General features: G+C 29.9%; 1 protein-coding gene across 10 annotated transcripts in view; it reads right to left on the bottom strand.

Annotated features, from left to right (window-relative positions):
- Positions 1-10878: 10878 nt before the first annotated feature.
- The window catches only part of FoxP (forkhead box transcription factor P), a 57800-nt gene continuing 48159 nt past the window's right edge, over positions 10879-20519 (bottom strand). For 5 of the 10 annotated variants that reach the window (XM_085201742.1, XM_085201743.1, XM_085201745.1 and 2 more), the window contains 9 exons: positions 20322-20399; positions 19881-19925; positions 19508-19584; positions 18965-19066; positions 15715-15869; positions 14054-14129; positions 13839-13930; positions 13344-13489; positions 10879-13135 (listed from right to left, as the gene is read on the bottom strand). In XM_085201742.1, coding sequence (XP_085057868.1) covers positions 12972-13135; positions 13344-13489; positions 13839-13930; positions 14054-14129; positions 15715-15869; positions 18965-19066; positions 19508-19584; positions 19881-19925; positions 20322-20399 — 935 coding nt within the window. In that variant the 3' untranslated portion in view covers positions 10879-12971. Of the gene's footprint in view, positions 13136-13343; positions 13490-13838; positions 13931-14053; positions 14130-15714; positions 15870-17883; positions 18024-18964; positions 19067-19507; positions 19585-19880; positions 19926-20321; positions 20400-20519 lie in introns of all 10 variants that reach the window. The other 5 variants (XM_085201747.1, XM_085201749.1, XM_085201751.1 and 2 more) reach the window with 3 other exon arrangements.

Below are 20519 nucleotides of genomic sequence, written 5' to 3'. Positions count from 1 at the left end.
TTGTTTTACACAGCAAGGATTTTTTAGTAGGTACCGTAATTTTATATCTGTGCTACTAATCTTTTCAAGTACTTATTAAAATATATTTAAATTACTATTTTTAGATAGTTAAATGACATTAAATAATACATTCAACTCGAATTATCCAATACGTGCAAACGCATCTAAATCTTCGTTGCTATAAAGGCAGGCGGGTTTTTTTTTTCGAGCTTGTGGTTAATGCTAAAGAGGGTATTCTGTCCCTGATGAAAAGCAAGCACTACGTGGCTGCCTGTGACGAAAATTAAATAGAATGCATCGGCCGGGAATTGAACCCGGGCTGCCCGCGTGGCAGGCGAGCATTCTACCACTGAACCACCGATGCGTGTAAGGCAGACGGGCGCGGCGGACGCGCTTGTATAAGCATAACGTCGCGAGGCGCGTTTCGCAGCAAGGATTTTTTGATATTGTAACAACTTCTAAAGTACTTATTAAAATGAAAAACAGAAAAGACAGTTTTGATCTACATTAAATGGCCAACGTAACTAATGTATTTATTTATATGCTGAGAGTAAGGGATAAGTGAAACTTGACTCGATACAGTTGATGTGTGAACGGCGTGATGTGTCAATAATTAAATGCGTTTTTCTCTAAAACTATTCGCAATTTCGAAATAGTTCAAAAAGCAAATTTTATCTTCGTTTAACGTAGAAATTTAATAAAGTATTTTAAAGGATAAGGATTAATACCATTATGGAAAAATATCCCTCAGAATAAAAAATATATTGAAATTACTATTTTTAGACAGAAATACGATCATTACACGTTATTCTTAAAAGATACGAGTATGCCATCGCGGACTTTTTTGTAGATCTTATTAAGAGGAACAATACTCGAGTATTTTTTTTTCATGTAGTATTTACCATTACAGCAGCGCATGCGCCAAAGTGTCTCAGCGGGTAGGACTTTATACACATTTATCGTATTTATGTTAATTTACATAAGAATGTACAAATAATAAACTATATATAAACCTTCCCTGAGAAATACTCGACCTAATGGTGAAAACCGCATCCAAATCCGTTGGGTGGTTTAGAAGAAAAAGAGTTAGAAAGTTCAGACAGACACAAAAAGCGACTTTGTTTTATAAGATATAGGATAAGATTATAAAAAATCTAAATAAAAATATACTATATAATATTTATTTATTATTTATGTATATACGAGTATATTTTTGTTGTTTTCAATATAATCATTTCAGCACATAAAACTAGCATAACTAATTTTAAATTAGTTAACAATTAAATACAATTAGTTAAATACATAGCACCATGTTGTGCAGGCAACACCGTCCACCGTATTCTTGAGAGACATAGTGTGTTGAGTGGCGGAACTCAACACCACGCTTTGCCTACCTAAATATATAAAGTAAACATACCCCTCAGCCCTTATAAAGCTAGTTGCAATAAAACAAAGTTTTTGTATCACTAATTTTAACGAGGCCCTTTAAAATCATTACTACTAGAAATATGAAAACACGTGTCGAAGAAAAAACCTGATGCTATTAAAAGTTTTTAAGTTATTTTTTTTCGCTTCTGTTGACGTTACGATTTCATCCCGATGTCATTTTAACACCGTACTTCATTTTTTTACATTTTTAAGTGCTTTTGTGTTTAAAATAAGTATTAAAAGGTACTAACAGATTGGCTATTTTTAAAAAAGAATAAGTTGAGCTTCACGCTTTATTTCGAAGCAGGATAGTCACAGGGAACCTAGTGTCAAAACACTCCGCTCCCCACGTTCCGCCCAACACGTCTCTTTGACTACCAGAACGGAGAAAATCTTTCGTTGAATATAATATAAGTTATGGAAAATTACTAAGCTAAAGTCCAGCCCAGCCCAGCCCCTTCGTATGCCCAATTTTCTTTAGTGTTTCCTTCCATACGTGATATACCTGATTTTACGCTTAATAAGTAAGCCACTTACAAATTTATTTACATATAATAGAAACATATAGGTAGGTATAAATAATATGTAGATATTGTTTGAAAAATAGTAATAACAATAATAAATAGGCGGATATTTGAAAAAGCGGAGGCGGAAAAACCTAGCGGAAACCTACGAACCTGATGTTAAAATTATTTGCTCCCATTAAGAAACTTCCGTTCCCTACTTTCCACTGAATTCTGGAGGCATTGCGTGTTGTGTGGCAGACTCAACGCCGCGCCTTGCCTCGTTAGCGAAAAGAAAAATTAACATAGGTATTAAATATTTTATTTTCTCGAGTGGGTATCGAATCCAATTCCTTCGCCATAACTAGCCCCATATGTGTAGGCAGTGCAATGCGTATCCTTCAAATATATAATATCTTCAATGTCATCGCATATATATATATTATTTTCCATATCGCATAATAGATGCTAGATTCTTGATAACGTGACATGTAGGTGACCTGCAGTCAAAGCTATCCTTACTTTGTTGTAATCTGAGGTTGTTAACCGAATAATGAGTAAACAACTAACAACACGTGTACTTTAACGTAATGGATCAAAGATCTTAATCAGAATTGTTTATATAAGTTTCTCTAGCGTTTTGTTTTTTATTTATTTGAAAAAGTCTGCTGCAGTTGGTACTTGAGACTATCGTGGAGCAATTGGATTCGATTTTTATTTGGGGGAATGATTATATATATATTTTTTAATTTCTATGTCTGGTAAGTTATAGAGTGGCGTTAACTTCCGTCAGTCAACATATATTGCTTCGTAATTTTTGTAAACATGAGGAACGGAGTGTTTTAATAGTATTAAGATCGTTTCCTGTACAAAAGCGCGGTGTTAAGTTCCGCCATTCAGCACACAATTCTTCGAGAACTCGGCGGAAAGTTGGGAACGGAATTGCCTTAATAGAAACAGTGTTTCTGATTTCTTGGTTGTCAGATTACCTCTAGCTACCCTCATATGTACAGGATACAGTGTGAAGCTAAAAAATAGTTACTTTACGGGTACTGGATGTTGATGCTCATAATCTGCTCTACTATATACCTATGAGAAAAAGCGTGAAACCACAATTATTATAATATAAAAACAGAAGGTAAACAGGAGGTTCTCAATTTGGTTCATATTTTTTTTTACATTTATTTTTCATTTACGTAAATTTTTCGTACATTTATTTTAATATTTAACACTACTTAAAATGATGTTTTAAACCGACAAGGAAGCAATTTCACAAAAAAAAACACTTGTTTAAAAGTGCTACTATAACGTCAAAATAATATGAGACTAATTGAATTTCTTTTCATTTATAAAAGAAATGAAATTATTTAAACTTAAAATATTTTTTATAAAAAAATAACCTTTTATAAGTGCTATGACCTCAGTTTAGTACCCAAAAGTTCAACGTATTAAATTAAAGACAAACCGCCATACGTTAATGATGATCTATAGAACAGATTTCTGTAAAGTTATTGAAGTCATATGAGAAGTATAATGTTATTTTAATATAAATAATATAACGTCGATAAAATGTAACACAAATAAAAATATGAAAGTTGGTAGCGTCAGAAACTGAGACGTGGACGTTTCACATTAACTGTATAATGAATGTAGTTTTTTTTTTTAATAATATGAAAATTTAAATACTTAGGAAACTCGAATAATCGACGAATTTTTTATATAAGTTTTCTAAAAAAATATTTTTCTTTCCTTTCCTTAAATTGGAATATCACTTTTAAATATTAATAGGCAGTTATGTATGACTTTTTCAAATATTGAATTTTACAAGTGAGATTAGCGCATAAAAAATTGAGCTGAATTATTCGATTATCAAAAGAGCGTGGAGTGCCTTGGCACTAACTTATTTCTGCCTATCCTGCTATATGCGGGATACAGCGTGAAAATAAAAAAAAAATGTAACTATATTGAAAGTCCTCTCTGACGGATCTGCTCATGTAGGTAAAAGAAATTTTAATAAGGCGATTGATAGTTTTTTTTTAATTTATTTTTTGCAATCATAGTCTCAATTATTAATATGGATTATTAGAATACACCAAATTACACAAGAAATAAATACAGTAAAATTAAGCTACAGCTGTCCTGTACTAAAAATATCAAAATTAAAAAGAAAAATTATGGCAATATTTTTTTCTACCAAATAGAGCTCATCCTGAAAAGAAAATATTTCCCATCTCATATGAAAGGTGGAGGCACATCGTCGCTGCACTTTACGATCATGTTGCACTTATGCGTGACACGTGTGTATTGCATAGATATTATGATTTAACCGTCGCGTCGCGTCGGGATAAATATACACTATAACTATATAAACTTAATATCTATATTATGTTTAATATTCACATATTAAGTTAAAAGAATAATAGCTTCACGCTCTTTCCCGCACAGCAGGGTAGACAGAGGGAACGAAATGTTAAGACATTCCGTTCCCCACTCTCCGCTGAACCTCCAAGACATATGTGTTAAGTGGTAGAAGTCAACGTCGCGATTTGTCTCTTTACCGCAGGCAAGAAAATAAAAATAATTAATTTTCCAGTTTCCAAGTGTTAATCAAACTCACAACTGTCGCGATTTCATTCAAACTATGTACCGCTGCGCCACTACGGCAAAAAAAGTTTGACATTATATTACTAACGTAAAAGTGATAGCCTTTCTATTAGACTAACACTACTGACATATTTATATAACTTAACATAGACTTATTGTATGAGCTTTACTGTGTATGCCGCATATAGTAGGGTAGGCAGTGAAATCTTAATGCTAAGACACTCCGTTCTCCATTTTTTGCTCATTTTTAGAGACACTGTATTGAATTCGACATCTCGCTGTGTTATCAGAGTGAAAACGAAATTAATTCCTTAACCGGAGTGGGAATCGAACCTACTACCGTCGCACTTACAGTCAGAAATATAGACATGATAAATATAACGTAATGGAATATCACATGTAATAAAACAAAATGATTTCAAACGTCACTCGCAATGATTGACGCTGTACAGACATGATAGCTGAAAAGAAAAAAAGTAGAAATAAACACTAACACTAGATTATGATTAATATTGTATTTCGTAATATTTATTTTATATTATTACAGCACCTACTCCCGCGATATAGTATACTTATACTGAATTTATTTAGATTTTTTCCACACTCATGTGTTGAGTGGTAGACCTCTATGATGCGGTTTTTCAAGTTATCAAACCAAGAAAATGAAAAATCTCATTGCCCCGAATTGGAATCGTACCCACAATCATCGTATATTACATCGTACAATCAGACGTTGTAACTCTGCTTCTTTGAAGCTTTCTTCTGATCTGAAGACTCATCTGCAACTCCCCATACTTCAAAATACTCAAGCTTTACATCCAAGTTAACTTTTACATCCTTCTATAATTTTGTTTGTCGCAACTTAGCTTCCATCTTAAGTAAATAACCCAAAATATATTATAAAAAAAAAACCATTAGGACACAAATTATAAGTAAGACATCAAAAATAGGAAACGATATTAGTAAAAAACACTTTTTTTTCTTAATTTTTACCGAACTCAAGGCTAAGGCGGATGATTAATGGGCATATTAAATTAACTATTGTTGTTATCTAGGACACGCTACGAGAAATGCTTACACTTGCCGTTGAGAGAGATCTTCAAACTTTTGAAAAAATATATTTTAATTTTATTTATTTTTTAACTAGGTATACTATTTTTTGTAGTAGCTATATTAGTAATATACTGAAATAGTATACCTACTTAAAAAGTAAGCATTTAGGTTAAATTGGTAAATTATATATTATCTACGGCCATATAGGTAACATAATATAAATATACTACAATTTAAAAAATAGTATCTGCTTATTTTTTATATTAGCTTCAATGATTTAATATTTTCATTGTTTTTTTTATTATTTTAATCTAAATTTTCTTTTAAAGGTATAAATGTACTATTATAACGACTTTAGGTATACCTTAAATAATGATATTTAGATCTATAATATTTAGATATTATTTTGTATGTAAATATAGAATATTATGTAATCTATAAGAAACAATAGTTATTTCTTAGTAATAATAGTAAGTGAAAGGGTTAAGTTTGAGAGTCTCTGATCGTCGCGGTGGTACACCAAATTAACACACTCGCGCTGCAACCGCTGGTCAACTTTGGGCCCGCTTTCTAAAATATAACTAGAAATAGTAAAAAAATAGCTTCACGCTGTATTCCGCACACAGCAGTGTAGGCCCTTTCTGCCGAATTCTGGAAGCATTGTGTGTTGAATGGCAGAATTCAACGCCGCGCAACGACGCGCTGACTTGCTCCAAATAAACCATGAAACGTAAAAAAATTAAAATATATTTATACGAATATTTGAATTTGTGTCACATATAAAAGTATTTTTTAGATCAGCGTAGGATTCCGCGCATTAATAAATGATTTCCTAAAATTTGGTTACAGTGTGTAATCACGTTTCTCTGTTTACCTAGAAAAATACTGCAGAAGCTTCAAAACGCAATCTTAATAAACATCTCGCATGACAGGATAAGCAAAAGAAACCAAGTGTAAAAACATTCCGCTGCCAAATTTCCGCCGCAAATATTAGATGACATTGGGTATCGAGTGGCGTAACTCAACGCCGAGCTTACCATAACGGGGAAAATAAAATAAATTTCTTTTGCAATTAAAAAAGCGACCCTCACTCCTAATATTTAAGACTAGAACCATACACAGATGTTAAAGAACAGAAATAAATACAATATAGAGACGCGTAATTGCGCCACACGCCCGCGCCCGGCATATGGAAAAATTTTATAAATAAACTTTCTTTGAAACTCTTTTACTAACTTACTTATTTATGTATGTATCATACATACATACATATATACAATGTCTTTGTTTTTTCAATTGAAGCTTTTTATAAACGTCTTATTGCAGTTATTTTAATATGACTTATGAATATGAAAGTGATTCGAATTGGTGTGATTTTTTTGTTATGTCCACGGCGTTATCTTTTGCTAGGTTAAAGTAAAATAGTGAAAATCAAGTTTTATATTTGAAGATTTTTCTTTTAAGAAAAACTTAGTATAGCAGAATTAATAATTGTTAATTTTATTGTAAATAATGTTAATAGGCATAGTATTGTTATTGGAAGTACGTTTGTAGGTTCAAAATGTAAATATCCTGTTTTTTTTATTGTGCAAATCCTAGTGCCAATTTGGTATCATTTTTCAGTGCATTGACACAGGACATGACATACACATAGAGTGTGACGTTGGGATCCGCCAATTAGCATAGAAAATCTCGAAAATTGTGCGGAAAGTGGGGAACAATGTTTCTTAACACTAGGTTCACTCTACTGTATGTGGTATACAGCATGAACTAAAAAATATATAAGGAAAACATAAAAATCCTACCACATCTTGCAGTTATGAAAATTATGTAAACAAACTTTCTTTGAAATCGGGAGCGTGGCTTATTTTGTTTTGAATGTTTATATTAAAATTTGATTTTATTTTAAGTTTTTATTGGATTTTTGCCTCGTGGCTATCGTTTTGTTTGTACATCACTCAAGCTTTATTTTTAGCGAGTTAGTAATTAGAGAAATTGATTCTTTTCCAATTGTAGAACGAAAAAAAATATTTGTTCGCCGTGGCGCCGATAGACGGCCATAATTAACTATAAACACGGTGGTTGTGGGTTCGATTCTTGACGAACAAAATATTATATTCAAATTATTTTCATTTCTACTCTGAGCGACCCAATGAAATATGCTGCAAAAAAACCATTCAAGGAAAATACTTTATATTAGGCTTACATTTCAAAACGACAATTTAAAGGTAAAGATATCAATTTAAAACTAATGATATCACCTTATTCAATTGTTAAAGAACCTGTGGCGATGCAATGGTTACTTGTTAGCCCAAAGAGAGCAAGTATGACGTACCTAACTTGTATCGGAGTGAAAAAAATATTTTATTATAAATACATTAAAAGAAACTGATAAATACGTATCAATATGCTAAAGGACACCTATCTCTCTATTTCTATATTCTCATTATCCTGGATGTCCTAAAACTGACTCTCTGCTTAAGTGAAATACAATGGGATTCTAAAAAAAAATTATTCATATATTTGCATTGAGACAAAACATAATTTTTCTAACTTAAACCTAAACGATCTAAGAAAAAAAGTTCTCACGTGTGTCGCATGACAAAACATAATCACTGCCACATGTCCCAGCACTAGTTTGAACAAAAAAAAATAAAAAATACATACATACATCACTAAAGCGCGTTTGGGAATACTAAATTAACCCCTAACTTTCCATTTCGAATCGAAATGACACTTTTGTGAAAAAAATTTAACCCATTCTAGACATGTGGTTGAAAAAATGATATATTTTTTTAGTTGTTCAGAGTTCAGTAACCAGGTTGGTATTAAAAATACAGTTATTTTAGAGTTTTTTGTCGCTTCAGCGGTTTTGTACGATCGATATGATTAAGAGCCACATGTCAGTAGATCGTGGACGATAGTGATGAGCGTGTGTCGATTTAAAAATATTCTACTAATATTTTTCATATTATACATTGATTTGGTATATTAATTATTCAATGTAATTCTTCACTTATGACGTTTCGATATGTTTCGTTTCTTGTCAGTGAGCACAATTCAGTTCACCAGTGTCGTGTATGGATAAATCATATATCGGTATTTTGTTGTAATTAAAATTTCTGAGACACCAGACTATTCTGGGGTGGGCATGGCCCACTCGAAAAAAAAATCATACAATTTGGATAAGAAATCATTAAGTAATATAAGTTTGGCGTTTGTCCAAATTTATAAAAATGAATCATAATAAAAACTACTGGGTCAAACTGAATGATTTTTAGGAAATGGAAATTTAACAAAAAATCACTTTAATCGCATCAGAAATTTCTTTTTGACATCTTCCTTTTTGTTTTAATGAATATGTATAAAAAAAAGAATTTCAAATATTATCGACACAGTCCCTCTCTCGTATGCACTTGTTCACCGTATAAATCAAGCTAGCGCGAGTCGACGTATACTTGTATGTAGATAATAATACAGTACGTTACTATATATTGTTTATAATTTTAACTACTTTAGCATGCTTTTGAGGATTTTTAAATTTTATTTTTATATACTGAAGCTATTGTGATTTGTAATTTTGGTTTATCATATTTGATATGTTTTGCGCTCATTTATTTAAATGAAACATAAGTCATTATTATTTAATAAGTATAGGCACGTACCTCATATGATGATTAAATGTTTATGTTTATGAACATGATTAAATTTGAACGCCCATGTTCAATCTATGTAAAATGTTAAGATATAAAAGAACAGCTTCTTGCCTTTTCTCGCATAGCAAGGAAGAGGAGAGGAGGAGTAGAGGAGAAGAAATCTGGAGTTACAACACTCCCTTCTTTATTTTCTGCCTGATTTTCGAGACATTGCTCGTTGACTGGCGCAAGCAAACGTCGCGCTTCATCCACTAGATATTATGATCATTAAAATTATTGAAATAAAACATTTCCTCGAGAATATTTTTAAATATTAATAAATGAATTTTCAGTTCAAGATTAAAATTTAAAAAATCTTGAAAAGTTAAATCAATATTTAACAGCTGTATAAATATTGAGATTTATCGAAATGTCACACGTTAGCGTCAAAGCGTTGACAGCGTAAAGGGCAAATCAAGTTAAAAGAGTGCGAATTCAAGTTCCATTGCATATTTTTTTTGTGCGTGTTGTCTTTTTGAAGGCAATACGTGAATATACACTAATACGAATGGCTACTAATTTAAAACAAATATGTAATTAAAACAGCTGTCACAAACAAATAAATGATGTAATAGCACAACTATTCCACTAACAACACTGTCAGTAGTGATGATTCAATGCTCTCAACATTTGTTGCGCATGCGTTTCCGACTTATATTAATTATTCTTACTATGAATTTATATTAAAGTTTGTATGAAATAATATTAACGCTCGTTTCCGTTGTGCATTAATGACAGCCCTGTCATAGCTTAAAGTACGATAAATTACGTACTATAGTTGTTTAATTTTTTTTGTTAAATTACTTAAAGAATTTTAATTTTTAATTTTTTTTAATTTATTTTTTAAGCTCCGCCACTTAACACCCAATGTCTCGAAGATTGAAGAAACGGAGTGTCTTAGTACTAGGTTTCTTGTGTGTGCCGAATACGGAATGAAGGTATGAAAAAAATAATATTTTTTTCAATACGATTTTACATGTATCAAAATTCAATATATTATAGGGTTTTGAAATAATATTTTGATACGACTTATATCTTAATTAATTATGGGAATTTTAATTAATTTCACATGATTTTTTCACACTGATAACGATCTAGTGATATCTTATGTTCATTTTCTATTAAGGTAAATAATAGAAAGAAATATGTTTATTTTTCATATAATACAATTTAAAATATTTAAATTTTCAACAATTGTTGAATTTTTGTATTGGTCGTCTTAATAAATATTTGAGTACTTTTACACATGGAAATTAAATGAAACATGGTTATGAGTAGGAGGATTAGGAGCATGGCATGATTAGGAGTTTGGTGATCTAGGACTTGCTAACAGATAATTTTCAAAAGTATTATTAAGGGAATATTGTATATATTTTGAGCTTTACACTAATCAATTACGTGTTTTATCATTTTACACAACGGAGGAAAATTGAAAATCATTCCGCCGAGTGAGAATCGAACCCATATTCATATTAGTCAGACGCTATGCCACACCATTTAGATGTTTTTTATTTTAATAAAAAATTAAGGATAACACTACATTCACTTATAAATTTCTAGTGTAATGAATAAGGTAATAAATAAAACAAAAAAAATATTTGTAATGATTTGGTTTAATACAACACTAATTAAGTATAATTTACAATGTTCAAAGTGTATGGAGATAATGTCCCACTTTGGGTGCCAATTACTATTTCAACTGAAATTTGTATACAAAATCTGTTTAAATAATATTTAAGTAATTTTGACATAGTTAATTATAGTGTAATTGATTTAAATATAAGAAAATATCTTTCATTCTGAAAAAAGATTTAAAATAGAAATTTTGAAATTGTATTTTAACCCAAATTATCAAAAATCTAATGTCATTTAACAAGTTAAGTACCTATAGAAGAATTTTAGATGTCTATGGAAAGAAAAATTTGACAGAATAACTAGATATTACTGTTTTATGTAAAAATGCAGTGCAACTACACTATGTTATTTTAAATGCGAATTCGAATATATAATAAAGTCCAATAACCATGAAGTTACAATTACTATACATAGTTGTGATATGATTATTTCCACCCTTTCACATATATTACTGGAATAACACGATCTATTGAATACTTTAATAAATGCTTATAATATAATAATCATAATCATAATAATCATCGCAATAATAACATTGTTATTACGAACCACTAAAAAAATTCCGAACGAACCGTTCGTATTTCATAAAAAATAATTCTCAGAATGTTTTTTATTTTCGTTACACATTATAATATATTTATTAGTGTGAAAATTTTACTACTAACCAATGTAATTTTTTTTTCATCTAAATTTCCTACAACATGAACGATAATATGCATTTATACGATTTATGTATATATAAGCCTAGATATTAATTCAAACAATTTACAATTTAAAGTGGAAATATAATAATAATATTTACAAACTATATAATATAAACAAAAATCAATCCCATACAATCACAACCTAAACAGGTTATGGCACGGTGGAACATAAAACACGAAAAAATATATAATAAAAAAATATATCAGATCAAAAAAATCAATTCCGTATACGTTCAGTACTTAATTATAAAAGCTTTCTGGCTGTTTTTTTATCTGTTGAGATCGAATTGTCCTTGTCGGTTAAAGTGTGCGCTGAAAGTATTAACATGTTAAAAATATAGAACAATATTAAAAGTCTAAATTAATTTTATTAACATTTTTTCTCTAAATAATTGTATTTGTAATATATATAAGACTTAAATCAACAGATTTTTAAAATTATGATTAATAACTATTTTTCAATTAAAAGTGTGAAAGTGTTAAAGTAAACACTTTCAGCGCACGCTATTTTTAAGTAGAGTGTAAATTGATTATAACCAAAAATAATAATTAAAATTAATAATTTTGGAACCAAAACGCTATGCGCACATTTACACTACGACAGACAAATACAACTACTTATTGTTCTTATTTGTTGTTACAAATAATGATTATACAATTTTGATATGGACCTTTTAAGGTAAACTATCGTTGACTGACCGATTAATTAACTTAACTAACACTTAAACTAACTATAACCACTAACAATTCGAAATATTTAACTTTAACTATCCTTAGTCATAATCATAATAATCGTATTCATAATAAAAAAATATTATTACAAAGAAATAATAAGTAAAACGTAAACCTATAATACTTGAAAGATCCCGTTAAAACCGGGCAAAAAAATAATAATATTGACAAAAAAAATATTTGGTTACTCCTAATTTATATGTAATTTAATTATAAAAATTCAACAGTGAACACATTAAAACACCGTCCGCTAACTTGAAATAGATCTAAACCCGTAAATATAATCGTATTATATACTGTGACTACACTACACTACTTTCCATAATATAATATAATAACCACAAATCACTTTATATTGCTATAATATATAAATTCAGTTCATAATTTCACTGTAACGTCCAGAATATAATCACAGACCGAACGATTCTTACATCGATCGTAAATCCACTCTGAGATCGATTATTTTAACAATTTTGATTTACTTTTTCAAGTTTCTATAATCATTCAATTGATTCTGATCGCGTTCACGATTTGGGAAGTAATCATAATACACTTGATTATGATTATGTTCAGCCTCTTCATATAATTTCTAAGGCTTTTTTAGTTTTTGTATTTATTTATTTATCAGATCTCTGTTCGTTTAAGGATAAATTTTCGGCTTCATCCTTGATATGTGACATGGAAGGACGATATCTTTCCTCAGGCCTAGGATAGTCATCATAAGGACTAGTCTCGCTTGAACGATTGCTAGACGATTCCTTATTAGAATTTTGATAATCTCCTGGAATTTGTAAAGTAATAAAATGAAATAACAATAAATATTTAGTTTATTTTTAGGAAGATTCATTTCATTACATTTTTACTTTTGTTAATTAATAAACTTAAATTATTTATGTATTATATATATATATATATAACTTTTGATTTGAGTCTATCTTATTATACAAAAATAAGGAATAGCTATAAGTACATAAATAAACAAAACGCACCTTTATTAGAATAATCAGAGGCTTGCATCTCATTTTTCAATGCATACAAGTTAGGTTTGACGTCCTGCACATCGCCAGCGCTTAGATCTTCAGCCTTCACTTCGTGGGAGGAACTGCTGCCGTAGCCATTCATTATTGGTGGGTGGCTATGGAATTTCAGGATTTTTTTTCAACGAAAATGGTCAATTTTGAGAATTTTGATAACATTACTGTACATATACATATACTGTATTATGCAAGAAATTTAGTAAAGATGTCATAAGTCACCATTTTCTTAACTTTTTGCAAACAAGAGACGTTGCGAGTTAATAACGGAACACAATATCATCACACATGTTGACCTCATCTACCAGATTGCTCTACAATGGCATCAGGTTCTGTTATACTTATTTAATTAATCAGAAATACTTTATGAAACATCAAACAAAGTATTTGTATTATCAATTATGCATAAATATATTAGTCAAGCCTATGCACACTTATACATTTTTTTACCTGTAATCTTCATGAGAAGAAGGATATTCCTCAGACTGCATCATGTGGTCGTCACCAGACATATACGATAAGTTACAGTCTTCCATCATACCCTGAAAATTTATATAAATTAGGTAAAAAAGATATCTTTTCAATGGTTTAGTTATATTGAATGAATTTAAACATATCCATAGATTTCTAAGTTCCAAAAAAAGTTTATTTTGGTTACAATTTACCTGAAGGTTTCGTTTCAGTGCTTCACTATAACTGTGAGGGCTCGTCATCATTGGTGGGCTCTGTGCTCCCATGAACCTATTGGAAATTAAGTTCAGGTATAATAATACTGCAAATATTTATAATCTAAAAAAAATGTAATAAAATATATTTTTCAGCTTTTAATTTTATTTTATAAAGTATATGTAACTTTTATCTTTTTACAAATGAAAAACAAATAAAATAAAACTCATACCCCGGCCATCACAGACCTCTTCATATTTATCAAATCATAAGTGTTATCAAAAGTGTTATATGTCAAGTGTAAAACTTGTGAAGTGTCGAATTTGGAAATTATGAAACCAATTGATTTGTTAGAGTAGTTCATGTCAGAGTTAATAATTGGTGAGTGTGTGTAAAAAGTTAAAGATAATAAAAATTATAAAATAGATTAAAAAAAGGCAAGCGTATAGAAAAATTGAGGAAAAAATGTTTTAAACAAACATGCGACAAAGATGCTCATGCAAAGCTTTAAGCCACTTACCCAAAATTAGGAAACATGCAACAAAGGGAATTTTCATTTTCACATCTCGGATATCCAACGACGATCTTCTTTACAATATTTTTTAAAAATAATACATGCATGTGATAATTATCGAAATAAATAATTTTTTTAACGTTTCTCGTGGAATTCGCGAAAAATGTACCTCTCAGTGGTACTTAGCAACATATGATTAAAGCTAATTAATTAATTTCGAATTTTGGTGTTAAAATCTATTGCAAAACAATTATGTTATAGCTTCGCAATCTAGTTCTAGTGGTACTAGTGTGTGATTATATATAGTGTGTGATTATATATCTCTAAGTATATTAAAATAAACACTTTAATGTTACAAATAGTAGGGATTTTAAGCTGATATCTCAAGATATCACCAATACTTTCAAAATTATTCTCATCTTTGTTATATAAGCACACACATTTGTTTTCTATCATTATATTTTAATAAACATATGGCTCTAGTTTCAAACTAACATGACATATTGAATATATATATCTAAGCTTACACATTGACACCATACATTATGGTAAGAACAACTATTTGACACTAAAAATCATCATTCAAGATTTTTAGATCATTCACATACAATAAATACGCTATGGACACGATCGTCCAACGAGTTTTGCTTAGTTTCGCTATATAAGACGTATTTTATTTGGAACAGCTGCTTCTAAAACGTCGTGTTGATACTACATTGCTCATGTGTGATATCTATTTTAAGCATATCTGAATTCTTTGATTCAGCTATCGTTGTGTATTTGTGATTCAGCATTTTTATAGTTAAAATTTTGTGGTAAACTAAATCCAATTTAATTAAATAATACTTCACAGTTTACGTTTATTATATACAGCACTCCATCTGATTATATTTTCGTTATTGTTTATTGATTTTCTCGTTACTGATATTGGTAAAAAAGTTTTTTTAAAAACGTAGAGACGCCTCTTTCACCACTATGATATAATAAAAATATTAAAATAAATAATCTATATGTAGCCTGTGAAATAAGTCAAGAATATAGTTGAGAATGCTGAATAACATATACAAACACATATGCACTAAGAAATACGAGTAAATGACAATAAATCGCGATTAGCCGTGTCGTTGGACGTTCGCAGCGGCTTACTGTGGGGCGCTGGCGGGCTCGTACTTGCGCGGGCGGCCGCGGCTGAGGTGGCGGCGCTTCACGAACTCCGCGTCGTCTACCATCCAGAATGAGCCGAAGTCGTCCTCGTACCGCACGAAACATTTGTGCAGTGACAGGTTCGTCCGGATCGCGTTCTATAATTTGGCCCGATTTATCATATCTTGACAGGAGAGAGAATTAGTAGTTCCGAGGATTATTCTGATTGTTATAGAAAGCACAGATCGTCGTCAGTTTATCATGCAAGGAACCGGGATAGGGATGGGTGAGGCAAGCCTGTTATTTAGTCCTTGCGCTGAAATCCACGAACACACACAATTTTACCTAAATACAAAATATACGATCACAATGTAACGACGTAACGATTGTTACAACGTCACTTACAAATTCAAAATCAACTACACAAATAATAGTATAATAATATAAAAATTTTAAATCTGAAACGAGAAAAATGTTTATTTACACGATAAGAATTAATAACTAAGTTAGATAGAAAATATTTAAGAAGAAATTTGATTAATATGTGAAGTGTGTTTTTTGTATTAAGTGTAAAACTATTGTATTGGTAAAGTAATTTTAGTGTCTGATAAGTGTTATAATTTTTGTATTAAAATAAGTGTAGATATATTAAAAGCTTTCTTAATATATCTATAATATGACAATAATATGTTATAATTATATATAGCTACAACAATTTTTGACTGATTCCTTATAAAATAATCATGATTTTTTAAATAATATTTCATGTTAATTTCAATATATTTTTAAGGACCATAATATCGCATCGTCAGTATTGTGTAAGTAAGTATATAAAAGATTATAAGTAAACTGTGTAGTTTTTGCAGTGTTAGTTGAGTCACAACAGAAGTGTAAATATTTTATATAATAAAAATGCAAGACAGTATGTAATAGATTGCATAAAAGTTCAGTAATGTAATTCGTATTTATGAAATTTGATTTATCATTAAAAGTGTCACTGTTAAGTATTAGAGTGTTGATGATGATGATGTTGATGATATTTTTAATGATCATGCATGTTGTCAAACAGTGTAATGTGTATTAATATGAAATATCGCAATGTTTTCACGTGAAATTGTCTCATTTCATAAAGGATTATACTAAAATAACAAGGTATAGTCCATAATTGATTGTATATGTACGTAATTGATTGTATTGATTGTATAATACATTTTGTATTATGTATTTCTAAAGTGTACGATTGTACATGTGTACATGTGAAGTAGTCTACTGGAGGACATTAACTGACGTATAATTTCAATATTGCATGTAAAATGTGCAAGTGTAAACATCAAGTGGTCAGAGTATCATTAAAATTTATAATCAATATTTCAGTTAGTGATTATAAATGTGAAAATGCGCAGTGTTCAATTGTAAACTGTAGGCGAAAGCATGTCAGGACAAGTCCCATATGTAATGTAAAGTGCAAATTTATTTAAATTGATTCGAAACCGAGTAAACATTCTTCGGAGACAGTATAGTTCAGATCCAGCATGTAATTAATTATTACACGTAACAATATTTTATGTAAAAATGTAAAAGTTGAGTAATTTTGCACGAGGGATAGTATATCAAGTGTATAAGAGTACATTGTGCATACCATGGGATGTTTAAGGTGTGTAGGTGTAAATTTAAGTGTGTGTGTAAGTAAATGCAAAACACATGTAGTGCTCAGATCAATGCTGGCCTCTCCAGGTTTTGCCTGGCATAATAATCAAGAGTCTTATGTAAAGTATGCAAGAGTAAACGTGACGTGGTTGGGTGGCGGGAGCGTGTCATGTCTTGTGTTCAAGTATAATCAGAACATTTCAAGTTTGTTATCTAAAGTGTGCAAGTGTATCTGAAATGTTAATGTGAAGTGGTCTGATCAGTGTGGGTGATGTACACACCGTGTAATGACAAAAGCCATAATTGAGTATTTTATGTTAAGTGTGATAGTTTGATAGTCTGGTCGTAGCTTGTACAGCAAATAACCAAATGTGTCAATGTAAAGTTGCAAGTGTGTCTGAAGTGTAAGTATATAATGGTCTATTCGTAGGTCGTACCCAGTATACAACCAAGTGTGTTATGTAAAGTGTGCAAGTGTATCTGAAGTGTAAACGTGAAGTGGTCTGGTGGGTGCGGGGGCAGTACCCGGCGTGTACGGGAGCGTGCGCGGCTCGCTGCGGCCTGCGCTTGTAGAACTCCACCTCGTCGACAGTCCACACTGCGCCTTTCACGTTCTCGACGCGCATGAAGCATTTGTGTAGCGACAGGTTGTGGCGTACCGCGTTCTGTTTTTTTTACACTTTTGGTTTATTTTTTCTTGTTTTTTTTCGTTGTTTTTTTTGGTTGGTTGGTTGGTTGGTTGGTCTTACTTTTTTTATCTAATATAGAATATGAACCTTATAAAAATTAAATAGATTAAGTTAAGATATATCTGTATTTCAATGTCTCAACGACAATATAGTTACTTTTTTATGTTATATGAATTAGATAGATGTATTTTATAAATAATATAGTCTTTTATTATATCTTGAAAATATTTTATAAAACATTTTAACAAAAATATATTTGTGCTATAAAAAAATGTAATACACAGGTTCAATTATTTTATTAAAGAGGTTCATTTCATATTTAATATCAAATCGAACTTAGTTTTGAAATGAATAATATTATAATATTTCTTATTTTAATATAATATTTTAAAAATACACAAAGTTTCAAATAGAAAAATAAATTCATATTCAATTTATATATTGTTTATTAATGCCAACATCAATTTTTTACCACTTTCAGTACAGGGAAATAATTGTAAATAGTAAATATATATACTTAAAGATTATATCATAGATATTACAAGCTAATTACTCTAACTACAGTTTACCTTGTAATTCTGCAGCGATGTACAATTAACGTTTCAAAAATGTATTAATAAATTAATGTATAAACATATTTCCAAATTTACCTCAAAATGTCTGTTTCATAACTTTAAGTATTAAAATTAATCTAATCCAATAATAATAATTATTATTATCTATTAATCCGGTGAATATTATAAAATATTCTGGAATGTTCTTATTATTTTATAAAGATCATTAATGTTTCATTTTCTTAACCCACGTACTTTCATTGTCATAATAATAATCATAGTAAAAGTGATTCTAGTTATAATCACAAGTGAGTAAATTCTATAATTTCCATAATGACTTTAAGTAAACTTTAGAATTCTTACCTTCCAAGTAGCAGCGTTACGTCTGAAGTAGCAGAACGTGGATTGGAACCAATTGTATATCTCGTTTAGAGTAAGTTGTTTATCTGGTGATTCTATTATAGCCTGGAAATATACATTTATTTTCATACACTTTCAGATTTTTCTAAACAACATCTAATTATATATAATCTAAAATAACATAAGTATAAAACAATATACTATGACTATGATCGATTAAAAAACGGGTAGACGCAAATAAAAGAGACTAAAAAGACAATGAAATTATGTAACTTGGAGAAATTGCCGGCAACGGTTCCTATTGAACTATTCTAAAAAACGAGGCAGCAAGCAGGCTTTTTAGCTTAATAGGGTAGACAGAGGGAACGTATTCGTAACGTAACGTATTCGTAACCATTCCCACTTTCCTACGAATTTTCGAAACATTGCGTGTGGAGTTTAACTTAAAGCGCTTCATCTATCAGAGCGGAAGGAAAATAAAATAAGTATAATCATTCCCTCACGTATTTCTAATAATATTGTAGTATTTAAATAATTATAAATAACCTGTCGTATAAGCGATGCGTATGTAAATGGCGGACGCACATCAGCTGTCTTGTAGAACTCACGATTGCGTTGTATTTCTGAAATATATTATTTATTAATAACATTAAAACTTTACATCCAATGAAAATAACAATTGAAAATTAATTTAATATAACAAAACGTAAAAAGGCGGCCGTATCTCTGAAATTAAGTTAAGAATTATATTTTTTTAAAATGGCACCTAATTTTTTAATTTCTAAGAACTAAGAAACGGAATATAATAATACTGTAATAATGAAATATTATTCAATTATTAATTATATTCAATTTCAAATAATTTTCCATTGTAAAATTTGTTGTATTGCTTAAAATATTATATTTATAATGATTTTACCTTGTTGAACATCTAATCCGGCTCTTTCGAGCATATAAGGCAGACCTTAATATGAAAGAATACTTTTTTTATAAATGAACATTAATATTTTATGACCACCTAATTTAAAATGTATTAATTATACCTTTTATTTAACTAAAATATTTAACGAGATAATATGACAAATATATATTTTTTTAAATTAACAACATAATTCATGCACAAAGTTTATACAAAAAAATACACTAAATTTTAAGGTGACAATTTTGTTGACACATTATCTAGAGAATTATCTAGAAATTAGCAGTGATAGCAAAATTAAGTCCTTCTTAAAAATTGGAGTGAATCAATTCATTGTTAAATTATTTTTTTAAAATTATTACGAATAGCGTAATAGTTTTTTTTTATAATATAATATTTTTTCTCTTTCATACAAAATGATTTAATATATAAAAAAATTACCTCCAGCAATGGCGACCCCAGATTTATCAGAAACACGACGTCGCACTGGGCCTGGTGAAGCTCCTTCACTGGCCGGGCCTATTATTGATATAATATTTTCATTACAATTTCTCAATATCTAATATCAAAATTTAAATATTTTTTATTAATTTAAAAATGTTATAAAATTTTTTTAAGGAAATTCTATTTACAATCGTC

This window comes from Heliconius melpomene, chromosome 18, assembly GCF_056956725.1.
Source record: "Heliconius melpomene rosina isolate 202511_hmr_F chromosome 18, ASM5695672v1, whole genome shotgun sequence".
In the NCBI taxonomy this organism is placed as follows: domain Eukaryota; kingdom Metazoa; phylum Arthropoda; class Insecta; order Lepidoptera; family Nymphalidae; genus Heliconius; species Heliconius melpomene.
The sequence above is the reverse complement of the archived record's forward strand: the minus strand, read 5'-3'. Positions and strand labels throughout refer to the sequence as shown.